This window comes from Silurus aristotelis, assembly GCF_946808225.1.
Source record: "Silurus aristotelis genome assembly, chromosome: 9".
In the NCBI taxonomy this organism is placed as follows: domain Eukaryota; kingdom Metazoa; phylum Chordata; class Actinopteri; order Siluriformes; family Siluridae; genus Silurus; species Silurus aristotelis.
In genome coordinates, this window is record NC_139582.1 from 18633065 (window position 1) to 18649113 (window position 16049).

The 16049-nt window shown below is 38.1% G+C and overlaps 1 protein-coding gene across 1 annotated transcript; it reads right to left on the reverse strand.

Moving 5' to 3' along the window:
• Positions 1-5057: 5057 nt before the first annotated feature.
• Positions 5058-6752, reverse strand: fabp7a (fatty acid binding protein 7, brain, a). The gene is made up of 4 exons (XM_083550344.1): positions 6558-6752; positions 6189-6361; positions 5886-5987; positions 5058-5334 (listed from the first exon to the last, which is right to left on the reverse strand). The coding sequence occupies exons 1-4, from the start codon at positions 6628-6630 to the stop codon at positions 5284-5286; spliced, it is 399 nt and encodes a 132-aa protein (XP_083406470.1). The 5' UTR covers positions 6631-6752; the 3' UTR covers positions 5058-5283.
• Positions 6753-16049: the final 9297 nt, after the last annotated feature.

The window sequence follows — 16049 nt, forward strand, 5'->3', positions numbered from 1 at the left end:
AGTGCGTTCATATGCATACATACTTGGTTATACAAATGTAGTAGAAGTACATAAATCAAAATTGAACAAAATAAAAATAATAAATAAATAAATGTCAAACATTCAGTGTGGATTTCTCTCTTTAAACCTGCAGTACATTCAGCTAGGCACATTTATTTCTGCACAGTTCTTCTGGAAATTTCTACATTGCTTTCTGAATCTGTAGGACTCCAGACAGCCCTCGTGTTTCTTATTAAATAAGAAATGAAAATTCTTAATATCTTGTTTTCCTAAGCAACATGAATGTTGCTTAGTTGTTCAAGCAAACAAAAAATTCAATAATCAGTGGTTTGATCAGTGATCACAACTCTGCTCTGTAATACCTTGTTTTCAACCTCATTATCAGTCTCATCAATCACTTCAAGCTTGGGTGTAATAATATGTGCCACTACACTAAAGACTTTCCCATTGCAGACACACACATTCTGATTGCTGGAACCACAGACCAACTACAATCTGTCCATTGTCGGCTGAAAATAGTTTTCCTTCCCTGTCAGGAGTTCCCATGGCAAACGTGGAGCAGCCCGAGCTTTTTCCCAGACCTCCACTGACTCTTTTCTTTCCAGAAAGAATAGAAGGGGCTCGTTCCTTTCATGCCACTTGGCGAGAGCATCATCTGACAGTGATGTCAGACTCATGCTTAAAGCTTATTGGCTGCAAGACAACGGGCTACTCTCAGTCCATAAAGAGGAGGCAAAATCGGCTTAAAGTTAAAGCAGCGGGATGCAAAGATAAAAAAGACCATGGAAAGGCATGCATTTCTCATGGCTGGCACAGAAGCCAAAGATTGTAGTTTAAAGGAATGGAAAGACTTTCATAGATGTTTCATAGTAATTCGATTGGCTATTGTGATATTCAGCAATCTAAATATTCTCATAAACACTTTAGTAGTTTAAGATTGTTCTCACTTGTGAACACTTCGCACAGGGATTTTACAAATTTTCCTTTATGTCTAGATTCCAAGTAAAGTATGTCTAGATTACATTTATCACTAGGTCTCTTCCTAATAATAAAAATGAAATTTCACCTAAAAATCAGAGGAACATTGCAAACCCATTTAAAAGAAGGTGGGTTGTTTAGAAGATATAAATCAATTGCAATTATGGCATTTAGCAGACTCCCTTATCCAGAGTGGTTTACAATTATCTTATTCATACAACTGAGAATTGTAGGGTTAATGGCCTGGCTCAAGGGCCCACCAGTGGTAGGTTAGGGTCACAGGAATCCCACATCTTGTGGGGGTAAGTGGTGGCTCAGTGGTTAAGGCTTGGGTTACTGTTTAGAAGGTCGGGGTTCAAGCAATGCCAAGCTGTGACTTTTGGGGCCCCTGAGCAAGGCCCTTAACCCTCAGTGCCCTAGGGGTGCTGTACCATATCTGACCCCAGCTCCTAACATTGCTTTGATATGCAAAGAAAGAATTCACTGTGCTGTAAAGTTCATGTGAGATGTATAAAGTTGCCTTCTTTTTTATTTTTATTTTAAACCATGAGCTACATCTTCTAATGTCTTGATTCGTGTACTTCATTTTCTTAACTATTTTTCAAAGTGTCCAATCAGCTCTGCTGATGTGATGTTCAAATAAAACCTACCCGTTCCATTTGAACATTGTCGATGTGTTTTGTGATGTGGTTCCTCCATTTTTGGTCAAATTGTCCTTGTTTTGTTAATGCACATTCACTTCAGATCAGTTTTAATTGTACAGCAATTTTAACAATGGACATTGTCCCAATGCAGCATTACAATAATTTTGGATAAAATGTCCATATACATTTATCCCTAATGAGTAATCATGTGGTGATGGTGACACACAAAATACTCCCTGAGATGGTTTGAGAAACAAACACTGAGAGGAACCAGACTCAAAATGGACCCCATCCTCATCTGGGTGGCACAAAATGTCCATTCCTTATAGTTCCAAATTTGGTATAACTGTTCCCAGATGGGTGCTTGAGAGTAACAATACAACTGCTTTATCTTGATATAGTTTGGTATTACAAAAGCATGAATACATTTTGGGAAAACATTGACTAGGTCTTACTACTGAGTATTTAACATGCAGGGAGACACACTCACAGTTTATGGCGCCAACATTCAGCCCCACATCAAGCCATCCGAATAAATAAAGAGGACATGAGCGCTCGTTTGGCGTCGCTTCAAAAGCATGCCATTGTGTTACAACCAATCATGTCCTTTGCTAATCCGACTTACATATTCAGTTCATATTCGGGTTAACAGATAGATCGTTTTAAAGGACGTTAACACGGGTAGTAAACCGTTCTGCCCCATTTGAGGGCCTGCATTCGTCCTGTAGACCAAATATCTTCCAGTTCAGTGACAGTGCTTTTGTGAATGAATTAGCATCCTGCTGTGAGATCACAGCACATTAGTTGCATTCCATAATGCCATAACAGGTTTCAAGAAACATAAAACATTACCACATAATGTTAGATTACACACGAGCTGATATTAGTGAGCATAGTATTTTTTTTTCTTTCTATACATATTTCTACTATAAGAGCATTCTGTTTTAATAAGACTGTAGGATTCAAAGTATTAAAAGCATAACAGGGAAATGTTTGTTGTACTGTATTTCTCCATTTATATCCACTATAGTATCCAAAACTTAGACAAAGACTTTAAGCTCTTCCCAGTTGACACAAATGTCATGTCATATATCCTTTTTTTTTTTTTTTTTACTTTGACACATTATGACATAAATATCAATTTGTATTATAAATCTTATGTACATTGGCAGACTGAAAATATATTTATTTTATACAAATATAGAGATATATAGATATCGATATACATTTTATGTTTATTTATATTTATAACCACAATCTCTATTTTCTAGATGGCCTGAATTTCTGAATGTGAATTTTTTGTATAAATAGTCTATGAGGTGGTAGAAATTAAATGTGAGCCCCGTTTTTTAAAACTAATTTAGACTTTTATAGATACGTTGAACCACGTGGCCATAATCAATTAAATGACACTTCTGTGTAATGGAAATTATGTGATTACTGTACCTTCAAGCCAAAATGAACTGCCTCATAGCCAAGCAAAGGTTACTCCAGGACATTCCCCTTGAACCGAGTGCACACCAGGAGCACAAACACTTAGTTTATATCCCCAGATGTCAAGTGAAGATGCATGGCACAGAGGCCAGATTGTCCTTTACCAGACTGCCCTTTTCAGCACGCTCAATAGTTGATAAAGTTTACTTACACTAAATGGTCATGGAGCTGTTTATATTATTAGCTGCCAATGTGCAAAACAAAGGCCTAAGTTCAGACTGGTTTTAAAGCGTGATTGAAGCACTGGAACAGAAATGCAAATGTAGTTTTCCAGTGTAAAAAAAAGAAAAAAAAAAGAATAAACAAAAAACACCACAGAATTGCAAATCTAATCAAAGAATAAATAGAAGCAATGATAGTACTATATATAGACAAAAATCTAAATGATGTGATGCAATGTGATCTCGGTGAGTTTCACACAATATTCTCTAGAATATACACAAAAAAAATCCACTTAGTAGCACTTTTGCAGATGGAAACATCTTCTTGGTAAAGGACAACAGAGAATCTCAAAATGGACTAAAAGCAAAATGCCAGAACTTATGCTAAATTGGCTACAATGCAGAAATGCACATCAGGTTCTGCAATTACACAAAAATATCAGTAGGTGGTCATTGTGTAAATAGATTTTATAATGATCTGCGAATTATCAGAATTATCATTAGAGAATATGTAGAATTATCCTGCCTTTTCTGTTTGAAATTTCTGTTTAAATGTATATGATTTTTGTTTCGGATTCAATGAAGGAAAAATATTACTTATAATAAGAACAAGAATAACAAAGTTGTTTGTTCATAGCATCATATAACACACAGGAAGTGCTTGTGCATTAGGAACGTGCCAGTGTACAAACTGTGAGAATTTACTGTCTCAACCCAGATTCCACTCCAAGGTATATCAGAATGAGCTAATCCACAAAAAAGGCTTAAATATAATAAAGGTAGTTGTTTAGTTTGCATAGAAATTGAATAAACCTAAATCAATCTTAGTATGGGAGCGGCAGTGGGACATCAAGGACCATCGTTGACCAAAGGTGTACATGACCATAATAACCCTTCAAACAATATTCTCACCCCACTAGGGCCACACCTTTGACAATACAAGCTGATTACATTTACAGACATATGTCTAGACATTAATGTCACCCAGTCTTTTGGGTCATTATTAAATCCTTATACTTGATTTGCAATTAACGCTCAACTTCATTTACACTACAAGAGGAAGAACAGTATAAAATGTCTGAGCAGAGTTTGTCCTGTGTACGGTTTGACTTCAATGGACCCAAAGTACTTTATGTACATTGTCACTGCTATGCTGTTAAAAACTTCTTCTTCTTCTTGGTGCACATACAGCTTTAATTTGGTATTGACTGGACTTTAAATGCAGACTTTTAAGCTTTTTTATTTCCGCTGGATTTTGGCAGGCTGGATTATTCACAAAAATATATAAGCAAGAAAACAAAAAGATCAAAACCTAATGTATGACTATATTTACATGTATGGCATTTGGCAGATTTTTAAGGACGGCAAAATGACTTTTAAGTATCTCATTTATACACCTAAACTGTTAAGTGCCTTGTCTAAGGGTCCAGCATTTGTGGAGATGCTGAGATTTCAACTCATTCAGATCAGAAGTCCAAAACCACTGAACCACCAGTTCAGTTCCTTTCGTGATCACATTACGACGTTGTTGAAACATGGATTTTTTTTTTCTTGCCATGAAATGTTAAATATTAATACTACTAATAGTAACAATAATTTTTTTTTTAGATTATGTAACTGTAGTTGTAGTGGCCTGGGACAGGAGCAAACACTGTAGCGATTTTATGTTTTAAGGTTTTTTTACTTGTCCCCAGCACCAGTGTGATTTTTTGCAGCTGAGTGAGATTAGCTAGCAATGTGTAGGTTTTGTGGAAACAAAAAACAATGCAGAACCAACAGATATTGTCACGTTTGTATTTGAGTCAGTTTTACACAAAACTGTTCAATGTTCAGAACTTCATCACTCACACGTTTTATATAAAAAGCAGTTAAACAAAAAGTGTCCCATGAATTAAAATGGGGACAGTCTAGGTTTATACTTGAAGAAAAAAAAACATAGTAATGCTGCTCGGACATTGTCAAGTTGCCAGGAGTAGACGCCAAGGAAGCATCCTTGAGTTGTATCGTTATGCCTTTTCATAGGTGCGAACGGCTTGGATACCCTCGAAGGTCAAAGTCTGAAAGGCGAGTGAAGATGTTTTTAGAGTTTAAAAATTTAATAATTGCAGCAGACATGTCACTTATTTACCTTCATTTATAGATTGTCATTAACTGTACAATACTTTACTATGCTTTATTACTGTAGCATGTTATAGACCGTACTACATCCTTATACTATACATACTTTCATAGGGAAAAAATATATTGAGCCACGCCCCCTTTTTGTTTAAATCTGAAAAGAGATATGGTTATGGACAAACTTTTTTATATCTATCTTGATAGATAGATAGATAGATAGATAGATAGATAGATAGATAGATAGATAGATAGATAGATAGATAGATGATAGATAGATAGATAGATAGATAGATAGATAGATAGATAGATAGATAGATAGATAGATAGATAGATAGATAGATAATATTTCCATCAGCATAGTTGTAGAATTCACATATAAATAAAAACCCCTCCTATACTGACCACGCCCACATTGTGTTTAGAAACAAAAAAAATAAATTAAATTGTAAATTCTATATTGAAAATGTATATGATATAATTATTCTCTTACCATGATCATTTTGTCGTCCTGGATTTCCCGGACAAACTTGGTCTCCTTTCCGTCCCACTTCTGCACATGCACAAGTTTGTCTCCGTCCAAAGTTACCGTGGACTGTTCAGACACACAAACATGTACAGTGTAATTTACTGGTTTGACGAAAATTTCCAAGTAATATTATTATATGCACATAAAAGTAACATTTGTGATTTTACTGTGTTCTTGAATTGTAAAAGTACAAATATGATATTTTTTTTTTTTTTTTTACACCAATTTAACTTTAATACACTAGTGCAAAGTGATGCTCATACAAACCTTCACATTCCTGTCGTCTGCAGTAGTTTCATCGAACTCCTCTCCCAGTTTGAAGGAGATCTCGGTGTTCTTGAAAGTGCTCAGTGTTTTAATCACAACCTTGTCTCCTTCATGACTGATGACGATGGTGGGTTTGGTGACATTTCCTACTTGTCTTGTTGCAAAACCAACACCTGGAGAAATTAATAAATTAAGAAACCACTCAGATTTCAAACTAATTAATGTGCATATCATGGATAAATCTAATAGATCTAATAATCCATCCAGGCTCTTTGTTTTTATTTGTTAAAAACATCTGGTCTTTTTTTAAATCATAAGTTATTTCAGAAATAAATTTTGTCAAAGTTTAGGAAATTATTTTAAACTCACCCAGTGATTTCATGTATTCATCAAAGTTCTGGCTGTCCACCAGCTTCCAGGTCGCACAGAAAGCATCAACCATGTTGAGAGTTCAAGAGTGAGTCCACCAGCATACGCATACAAACACACACAGATAGTTCAGACACAGGAGACTGGCTACAAACTGTAAAACTCCAGTGTAATTAATACTACACAGGAGGCTAAGCCACAGCCCTCTGCCTCTGATTGGACGGTTTTAGGAATTCAACAAGCAGCGATTGGCTTAGATATATGGTGAGAACCTGCATTTGTAATAATCCAATAAGTGTCGAGCCTCTTTAATCCATTTATGGCTTGACTATATTGCATATACATTGTTGCATGTCTTAAAAAAAAAAGCCAGACAAAGACTGAGGTTGTAATTGTATCGCTGTAATTTTCCTTATTAAAACAAAAATTTAATAAAGATAAAGAGTCCAAAATAAACTTTTTTACAGTGCAATTTGGTAAAATAGCATGTCCCCCCCCCCCACACCACATGTTATGCAGTAGACTTCCTTTAGATAGGCTTTTAAGATTTCTCTTAAAAAATAATTTCTCTTAAAAGGAGAAAATCCTGACAATTCTACACATTGAGGGAGTGAATTAAATGTAAACACACACACACACACACACACACACACACACACACACACACACACACACACACACACACACACACACACACAGTTACATACACATCTGTATTACCCAAATATTACCCCCCATTTCTCCATTTATTTAATGTTTTTTAATCAATTTAATTTGTGCCAATTCAATTTGTAGACATTGCAGAAGTTTATCGAAACGATGCTGTAATGCTGTGTGCTGTAATCAGTCCAATGAAATATTAGCATATCTGACTTTTTATATCTATCTATCTATCTATCTATCTATCTATCTATCTATCTATCTATCTATCTATCTATCTATCTATCTATCTATCTATCTATCTATCTATCTATCTATCTATCTGTCTATCTGTCTATCTGTATATATGTATATGTTTTTATCATATTTGTATTTAATTATTCCAACACAGTTAACATTCTGCACTCATATTACATACACACAGCACCAGAGATGTATTTTATTAAAAAAAAGACGAAATGTATCCTTTCACGGGTCTGAATAGTGTAGAGGGAAGTGTCGCCCCCTGCTGGAATAAAAGGGTCTGTACTCTCAGAGAGTGCAGTTTTTATTGGTAGGAGAATGCTGAGAATAGAGCCACCAGGAAGGAGGAAAAGGAGGCTTATGGATGTGGTGAGGGAAGACATACAGGTAGTTGGTTTAAAAGAGGCAGATGTAGAGGACAGAGGGGTATGGAGACGGATGATCCGCTGTGGCGACCCCTAATGGGAGAAGCCGAAAGAAGAAGAAGAAGACTCTCGGAGAGTACAGTGAGAAACGAAAAAGTGTCAAAGAATAGGCAGAATTTATTCAGCTTGTCTTATAAGAATGATATTAAAGGTTGATGTACTAATGAGAGTGGGCAATGAGTGTACATTTGAATTGCAAATACATACATGACTTGTGGGTGAAAAAAGGGAAAATGTCAATCTATAAGAATTAAAAATATAGACTATTATATGAAACTTTATAATAATTTCTTGCTTATTATTATTAATTATTATTATTATTTTTATTATTTTTATTATTTTATTATTATTATTATTATTATTATTATTATTATTTTAGTAGTAGTAGTAGAAATAATCTGTTTTAACTGTACATAGCGTCTAAAATCCACTAGAGGTCAGTCTTTCCCCAAAAAGATGATTCAAGGACACACCGCTTCACCATCATCATCTCAGGAGTTAAAAACGTGTTGACCAAGAGCTGACAAACTCATTTCATACCACAGATTAGTATCGAAATCTTTCATTTCTCATAACTTTCTCATATATGGTGAGGACTTTGATGCAGATGATACGATCAGATAAAGTAGTAGAGTTGAGGCTGATGAGGAGAGAACACACTACGTCCACCTTGAGTCACTGTAAAACAGAGGATTCTACAAACACACCATACTGTATGGCCAAGAGAAGCACACTTCCTCTACAAAGGAAAAAAAAAAAAAAAAGAAGGAATTCAGATGGGACAATGAGAACGTGACCGAGAATGACATTGATCATGATTATGAACTCTGCTTAAATTGTGCATATGTTTGATACACCATCATCATCATCCACAACATGTCATGGTCACTTTTTCTGTATATCTCTGTTTTTTTGTTAAAAAAATCTATCATCACCCAATCCCAATTTTCTCCTCGTCTGCCATTTATCTTTTTGACTTTGCTTAATATTTATATTAGAAACCAAATCTTTTATAGGACATTTTTTTTTTATGTAAATACCTTTTAAAATTCAGGTAATTATTCCCTCAGCACTCTCTGTATTAAAGCAAGGATGTATAGAGATATCTAAGCCTATCCATACTCAAACTTTTAATGCGGTCGAGCAGCTGTGCCATGTTAAGCGTCTGACATTTGGCTCTTACGTCTTTTTTAAAAATAAATAATCCCGATTGTCATACTGTAAATGAAATAAAACACTTCAGTGTGTGATCTTATACAGTAGAAACAGATAAATAAGATTAACAGTGAATGTGTGTGAAGAGTGTGAAGAGGGAAAAACACACCACCATGATGTTTATTACTTTCTATAACAGCACACCCACAAATGAGCTTAAAAAAAGATGCAAAACTGTTAATTCTTATTTGAAGGTATATTTTTTGATTGATTCATCGACACTTTAGCAATAATGGCTAAGTAGGTGGCATTTGGAACTTTTTTCTAATTCCTACCAAAAATACACAAAGCACAAAGACCAGAATCTAGAACGTACTTTGGCTAGTAAAGTTTAGTTAGCTGGATGGATGCATTAGTGTTTTAAAACAAAAGAACACCTCTGAGATGCACCCTAAAGCTTTTGTGGCTAAATAAGCACAAATCTCCCTCCAAAAATCTAGTGGAACATCTTGCCAGAAGAATGGAGGTGGCCTTTAACGCTCTGTGCTCCAGGGGGCGCTCGGACATGCAAAGTAAAAATTTCACTGTGCTGTAATGTACATGCAAAGTAAGAAGCACCTTTTTTTAATGTTCATGAACAACATTGCTATTATCATGTCCTGCCACACACTTTTGACAACATATTAACATAGACTTGGAAATGCCATATCAGGGTTATATTCTCATTTCATCCTGGTTCTTTACTATGTTAAAGTATCTGGACTAGGGCTGTAGCTAGCCATTATTTTAGAAATCAGATATTCTACTAATTTTTCCACTGATTAATCGAGTAATTGGATAAGAAGTACTCTTTCTTTATTAAAGAGCAATACTAAATACACAAGAGATAATAAGACGGGTCTCCAAATATGAACAAGTAACTTGTTTTCTTTTTAGAAAAATGTAAATTTTATTGCTGAAATTGCATAGAATAAAAGAATATCTGTTAAAACTAAACCCATTTAGTACATTTAATTGCCATGTTGCACCAAAATGTAAATACAAATATATATATTTATAAAAACATAAATAAAATATATATACATTTCACATTACTCAAAAAAAAAAAAAGAAGAAAAAAAAGTAAACGCACTGTACAATGTTTTCTTTATGTTTTAATTTGAAATGATCCCAAACTTTGGAAACTTTATGGTCACTTTCTTTGCCTAATTACGACTGTTTTCTCGCAATTCCATGTTTATTTCTTGCAATGAAAGTTTGAAGTTGAAGCTGTTGGTGTATGAATGAGGCTCGTCTGCTTCATCGGTCTCCTCCAGAGCTGATATTTAGACAAAGTTCTCTCCAGGGATCAGAGGATTAGTTTGATACTACGTGAATCTATTGATTGTAGACTATTTAATTTCCAATGTGTAAAACTTTCTGCCACCACAGAGGGGGTGACGCTGCCTGATTGGCCGAAAATAAGTCAGAACTGCAAAAAAAAAGTCAGAATTGCTAAAAAATAAAGAGTCAGAATTGCGAGAGAAAAATCGTAATTAGGCAAAATTTTATTAAATGTGGCGAAAACCGGCTTAACCCAGCCATTAGGGGGGCACGAACCAGTGTACTCTTAGTGCCGGTCCCAAGCCCGGGTAAATGGGGAGGGTTGTGTTAGGAAGGGCATCCAGCGTAAAACATGTGCCAAATCAAATATGCGGATCACAAATGAGAATTTCATACCGGATCGGTCGAGGCCCGGGTTAACAACGACCGCCACAGGTATCGTTAGCCGACAGGGTACCGGTGGAAATTGGGCTACTGTTGGCCGAAGGAGGAGAAGGAGAGGAGGAAGGCGTCTACAGAGATGGCAGGAAAAGGAGCAGTGTAGGAGAGTAGAGGTTCGGGTTGGTTCTTTAAATGTTGGTACTATGACGGGTAAAGGGAGAGAGATAGCTGATATGATGGAGAGGAGAAAGGTAGATGTGTTGTGTGTTCAGGAGACCAAGTGGAAAGGGAGTAAGGCCAGGAACATTGGAGGTGGGTTTAAACTGTTTTATCATGGTGTGGATGGGAAGAGAAATGGTGTAGGGGTGATTCTGAAGGAAGCGTACAGTAAGAGTGTAGTGGAGGTGAAGAGAGTTTCTGATAGGGTGATGATCGTGAAGGTGGAAGTTGAAGGGATGATGATAAATGTCATCAGTGCCTATGCTCCACAAGTTGGCTGTGAGATGGAGGAGAAAGAAAGATTCTGGAGTGAATTAGATGAAGTGGTAGATGGTGTACCTAGGAAAGAACGATTGGTGATTGGGGCAGACTTTAATGGGCATGTAGGTGAAGGGAACAGAGGTGATGAGGAGGTGATGGGTAGGTATGGTTTTAAGGAGAGGAATGTGGAAGGGCAGATGGTGGTAGATTTTGCTAAAAGGATGGAAATGGCAGTGGTGAACACGTATTTTAAGAAGAAGGAGGATCATAGGGTGACGTATAAGAGTGGAGGAAGGTGCACACAGGTGGATTATCTTCTGTGTAGGAGATGCAACCTGAAGAAGATTGGAGACTGTAAGGTGTTGGCGGGGTACAGTGTAGCTAGACAGCATCGGATGGTGGTCTGTAGGATGGTTTTGGAGGCGAAGAAGAAGAGGAGGAAAGTAAGGTTTGAAAGAAGAATAAGATGGTGGAAACTGAAGGAGGAAGAGTGTAGTGTGAGGTTCAGGGAAGAGGTCAGACAGGGGCTTGGTGGTGGTGAAGAGGTGCCGGATGATTGGGCAACTACTGCAGGAGTGATGAGGGAGGCAGCTAGAAAAGTACTTGGTGTGACATCTGGAAATAGAAAGCAAGACAAGGAGACGTGGTGGTGGAATGAGGAAGTGCAGGAGAGCATTAGGGGAAAGAGATTGGCAAAACAGAAGTGGGATCGACAGAGTGATGAGAAGAGTAGGCAGGAGTACAAGGAGATGCGGCAGCAGGTTAAAAGGGATGTGGCGAAAGCCAAGGAAAAGGCATATGAGGAACTGTATAAGAGGTTGGACACTAAGGAAGGAGAAAAGGATTTATACCGATTGGCCAAGCAGAGGGACCGAGCTGGGAAGGATGTACTGCAAGTTAGAGCAATAAAAGATGGAGAGGGAAATGTGTTGACTAGTGAGGAGAGTGTGTTGAGAAGATGGAGGGAGTATTTTGAGCAGCTGATGAATGAGGAAAATCAGAGAGAGAGAAGGTTGGAGGATGTGGAGTTGGTGAAGCAGGATGTAGATAGGATTAGTAAGGAGGAAGTGAGAGCAGCGATTAAGAGGATGAAGAATGGAAAGTCGGTTGGACCAGATGACATACCGGTAGAAGCGTGGAGATGTTTAGGAGAGATGGCAGTGGAGTTTTTAACCAGATTGTTTAACAGGATTCTGGAAGGGGAGAGGATGCCTGAGGAATGGAGAAGGAGTGTGCTGGTACCGATCTTTAAGCATAAGGGAGATGTGCAGACCTGCAGTAACTACAGGGGAATTAAGTTGATCAGTCACACCATGAAGTTATGGGAAAGAGTAGTGGAAGCCAGGCTGAGAGAAGAGGTGACCATCTGTGAGCAACAGTATGGTTTCATGCCGAGGAAGAGCACCACAGATGCCTTATTTGCTTTGAGGATGTTGATGGAGAAGTATAGAGAAGGACAGAAGGAGCTGCATTGTGTATTTGTGGATTTAGAGAAAGCGTACGACAGGGTGCCGAGAGAGGAGTTGTGGTATTGTATGAGGAAGTCAGGTGTGTCAGAGAAGTATGTGAGGGTGGTGCAGGACATGTATGAGGACAGTGTGACGGCAGTAAAGTGTGCAGTAGGTACGACAGACTGGTTCAGGGTAAAGGTTGGACTGCATCAAGGATCGGCCCTGAGCCCTTTCCTGTTTGCAGTGGTGATGGACAGGTTGACGGACGAGGTCAGACAGGAGTCTCCCTGGACTATGATGTTTGCAGATAATATTGTGATTTGTGGTGAGAGTAGAGAGCAGGTTGAGAAGAGCCTGGAGAGGTGGAGATATGCGCTGGAGAGAAGGGGAATGAAAGTCAGTAGGAGTAAGACAGAGTACATGTGTGTGAATGAGAGGGAGGGCAGTGGAGTGATGCGGTTGCAGGGAGAAGAGGTGGAGAAGGTGGAGGAGTTCAGGTACCTGGGGTCAACAGTGGAAAGTAATGGAGAGTGTGTTAGGAAAGTAAAGAAAAGAGTGCAGGCAGGGTGGAGTGGGTGGAGAAGAGTGACAGGAGTGATTTGTGATAGTAGGGTATCTGCAAGAATGAAAGGGAAAGTTTATAGGACTGTGGTGAGACCTGCGATGTTGTATGGATTAGAGACAGTGGCATTGAGTAAAAAACAGGAGGTGGAGCTGGAGGTAGCAGAGCTGAAGATGTTGAGGTTTTCGTTGGGAGTGACGAGGATGGACAAGATTAGAAATGAGTTTATTAGAGGGACAGCACATGTAGGATGTTTTGGTGACAAGGTGAGGGAGGCGAGATTGAGATGGTTTGGACATGTGCAGAGAAGGGACATGAAATATATTGGTAGAAAAATGCTGAAGATGGAGCCACCAGGTAGGAGGAAAAGAGGAAGGCCAAGGAGGAGGTTCATAGATGTGGTGAGGGAAGACATGCAGGTAGTTGGTGTAAAAGAGGCAGATATAGAGCACAGGGTGGTATGGAGACGGATGATCCGCTGTGGCGACCCCTAATGGGAGCAGCCGAAAGAAGAAGAAGAAGAAGTGGCGAAAACCGGCTTCTATATGCATCTTCTCTTCGCTCCTCGCCGTTTTCTTCCAGTTCCTCAATTTTTTTCATGCTGCAGCGTCAGTGTTTACTTATCCAGAGAGTTTTGTGGGTGGTGCATCAGTAATAAGGGTCCGTGAGGAAACACAATGCTCCGTGTGTAATTAAATAGACTAAAATAATAATTGGCCTCTATGATTTTTTCGTATTCGATTTACTCAAGTTACTCGAGGAATCGTTTCATCCCTAATATGGACCATTACCAGATTCACCAGACTGACACAAGGCGCATGTAAAAATAGACAAACAGGCTAATTCAGACTAAACACATTTTTTCCAGCCACATGAAACACTATTTATTTTCTCATGATCTAATATTACCCAAGCGATTTGTGCGTATATTTTAAAACAAGGCTATTGCACCTTTAAAAAGTGAACCAGAAGTATTAAAAGTCAAGGGTAATACCGAGTTCACTTTAACGACGCTATAATCCACGTCGCTGACGTCCCTCCATGCTTTGAACCTTTCGAGGAATTTCTCTAAACGCAGAGAATGAGTTGTTCCAAGAACCAAAAGCCACAAAGGCAGCAGAGTGAGCATGCTTTTGTCAGTGTTGAAAAAACTGAGGAAAGAAAAAGAATAAAACGTTTGGTAATCAGTTACACCACAAAAGCTAAATGACATGTTGGCCTATCGATGTTTATTTTACCTTCCACATATACATCCAAATTCATTCAGGGCCCACACTGTTACTAGCTATTTATAGACACATTAAAGCAACCAGGATTACATATGGGTCATTTAGCCGAGTTTGACACAGTCCAATCCGCCATATTTAAGCGCTTGTTCGGTGCTAAGTGTAAGCATGCTCACGCAGGAGCAGACTGTGCTGTTTCCAATTAGGCTTCTAGTTAGAATGGCATGTCCGGCTGGCTGTGATTTACACGCTGCCAAAAAGGAAAAGACAAAAAGACCGGCTACGATTGAACAGCAATGTTACAGTTTGGAAACTGAACAATCCTGCATGTGTGTGACTTTTGGGCTTAGCTTTGCAAAAGGAAATACTTTTCACTTTAATGGTTTAAAGTGAAAAGTATTTCACTTTAATGGTTTAAAGTGAAATACTTTTCACTTTAAACCATTAAACCTGTTTAATGGTTCCTCATGATGACTGGTTGTATCAGATAAGAGGACTGACATTTAATATCGATCAATCGCTCCAACAATGCGAATGTAATTGCAGAGCAATGCCTCACACTGTCTAATCCCAGGCATTATATACAAGAACGCATGACAAACTGTTAAATGCAGGTAAACAGGCGGCTGCATTCATGATTTCTATTTAGTTGTAAATGTTTTAAGCCCATAATTTCTTTCTGGGTTCGTGCCATGTTTCCTCTGAACACACCAAACATGGTAAACTGCAAAGTTGTAACCCTTTCTGCATGTGCTATGTAGCAATCAGAGAGAATTAAGAGCAGCTGAAAGAAAGTTGGGGGAAAGAAAGAAAAAAAAACGATGCTGATCTCCTCTTTTACTGCTCTTTTTTTTGTACAGGTTTTGCTCAGGAAACATCACAACATCTGATCCACACAATTAGATTTTTATACTTCAACACTTGATAAACTTCAACCTAATCATCTCGACATGTGATGACTTTGCCACCAGCTTTTTCCAGGATTAACTAAATCTTTCCAACCTTCTCTACAAGATTCTGGATTTTCTCTTGTCCAAAACTCCTACCATGTTACCACTGGATTTTACCCTAACATTAATCCAGATAAAACCACGTTCTGGCAAGACCTCCTCTCCTTCATCACTTCCACCATGTGGACTGCATAAAATCTAGACTTTAACCAGGGTTCAGACCAGAGTAACCACATTCAAAACACCAGGCATCAGTTACTACCAACTTGTTTGACTACCTTTTCTTTCTAAAATGTTATAGCTTGCCCTGTACAATGAGTTGTATATTTGTTTTCTAGAATGACTTTAAGATTTAGACTTTAAGGCAGCATAACCCACACCTTCTACTCTTATAGGTTTTACTAAAGGTTGATTGCACTAGATCAGCCAAACCCTCAACACAAGCATCATCTGTCCATCCTCAGGAGTCTTAAAATTAGCTGGAAGGTATGGTGTTGGGTAGATTCTTGTATTGGATTGGTCATACCAGGTGGCATAAAAGGGATCTCCACCCGCTCCATGCAGGCTTTATTCAGGTGTTCCACAAACTCATACCCACTCGGTATGATAGAAAACTAAAGATAGAAAAAATTCTAT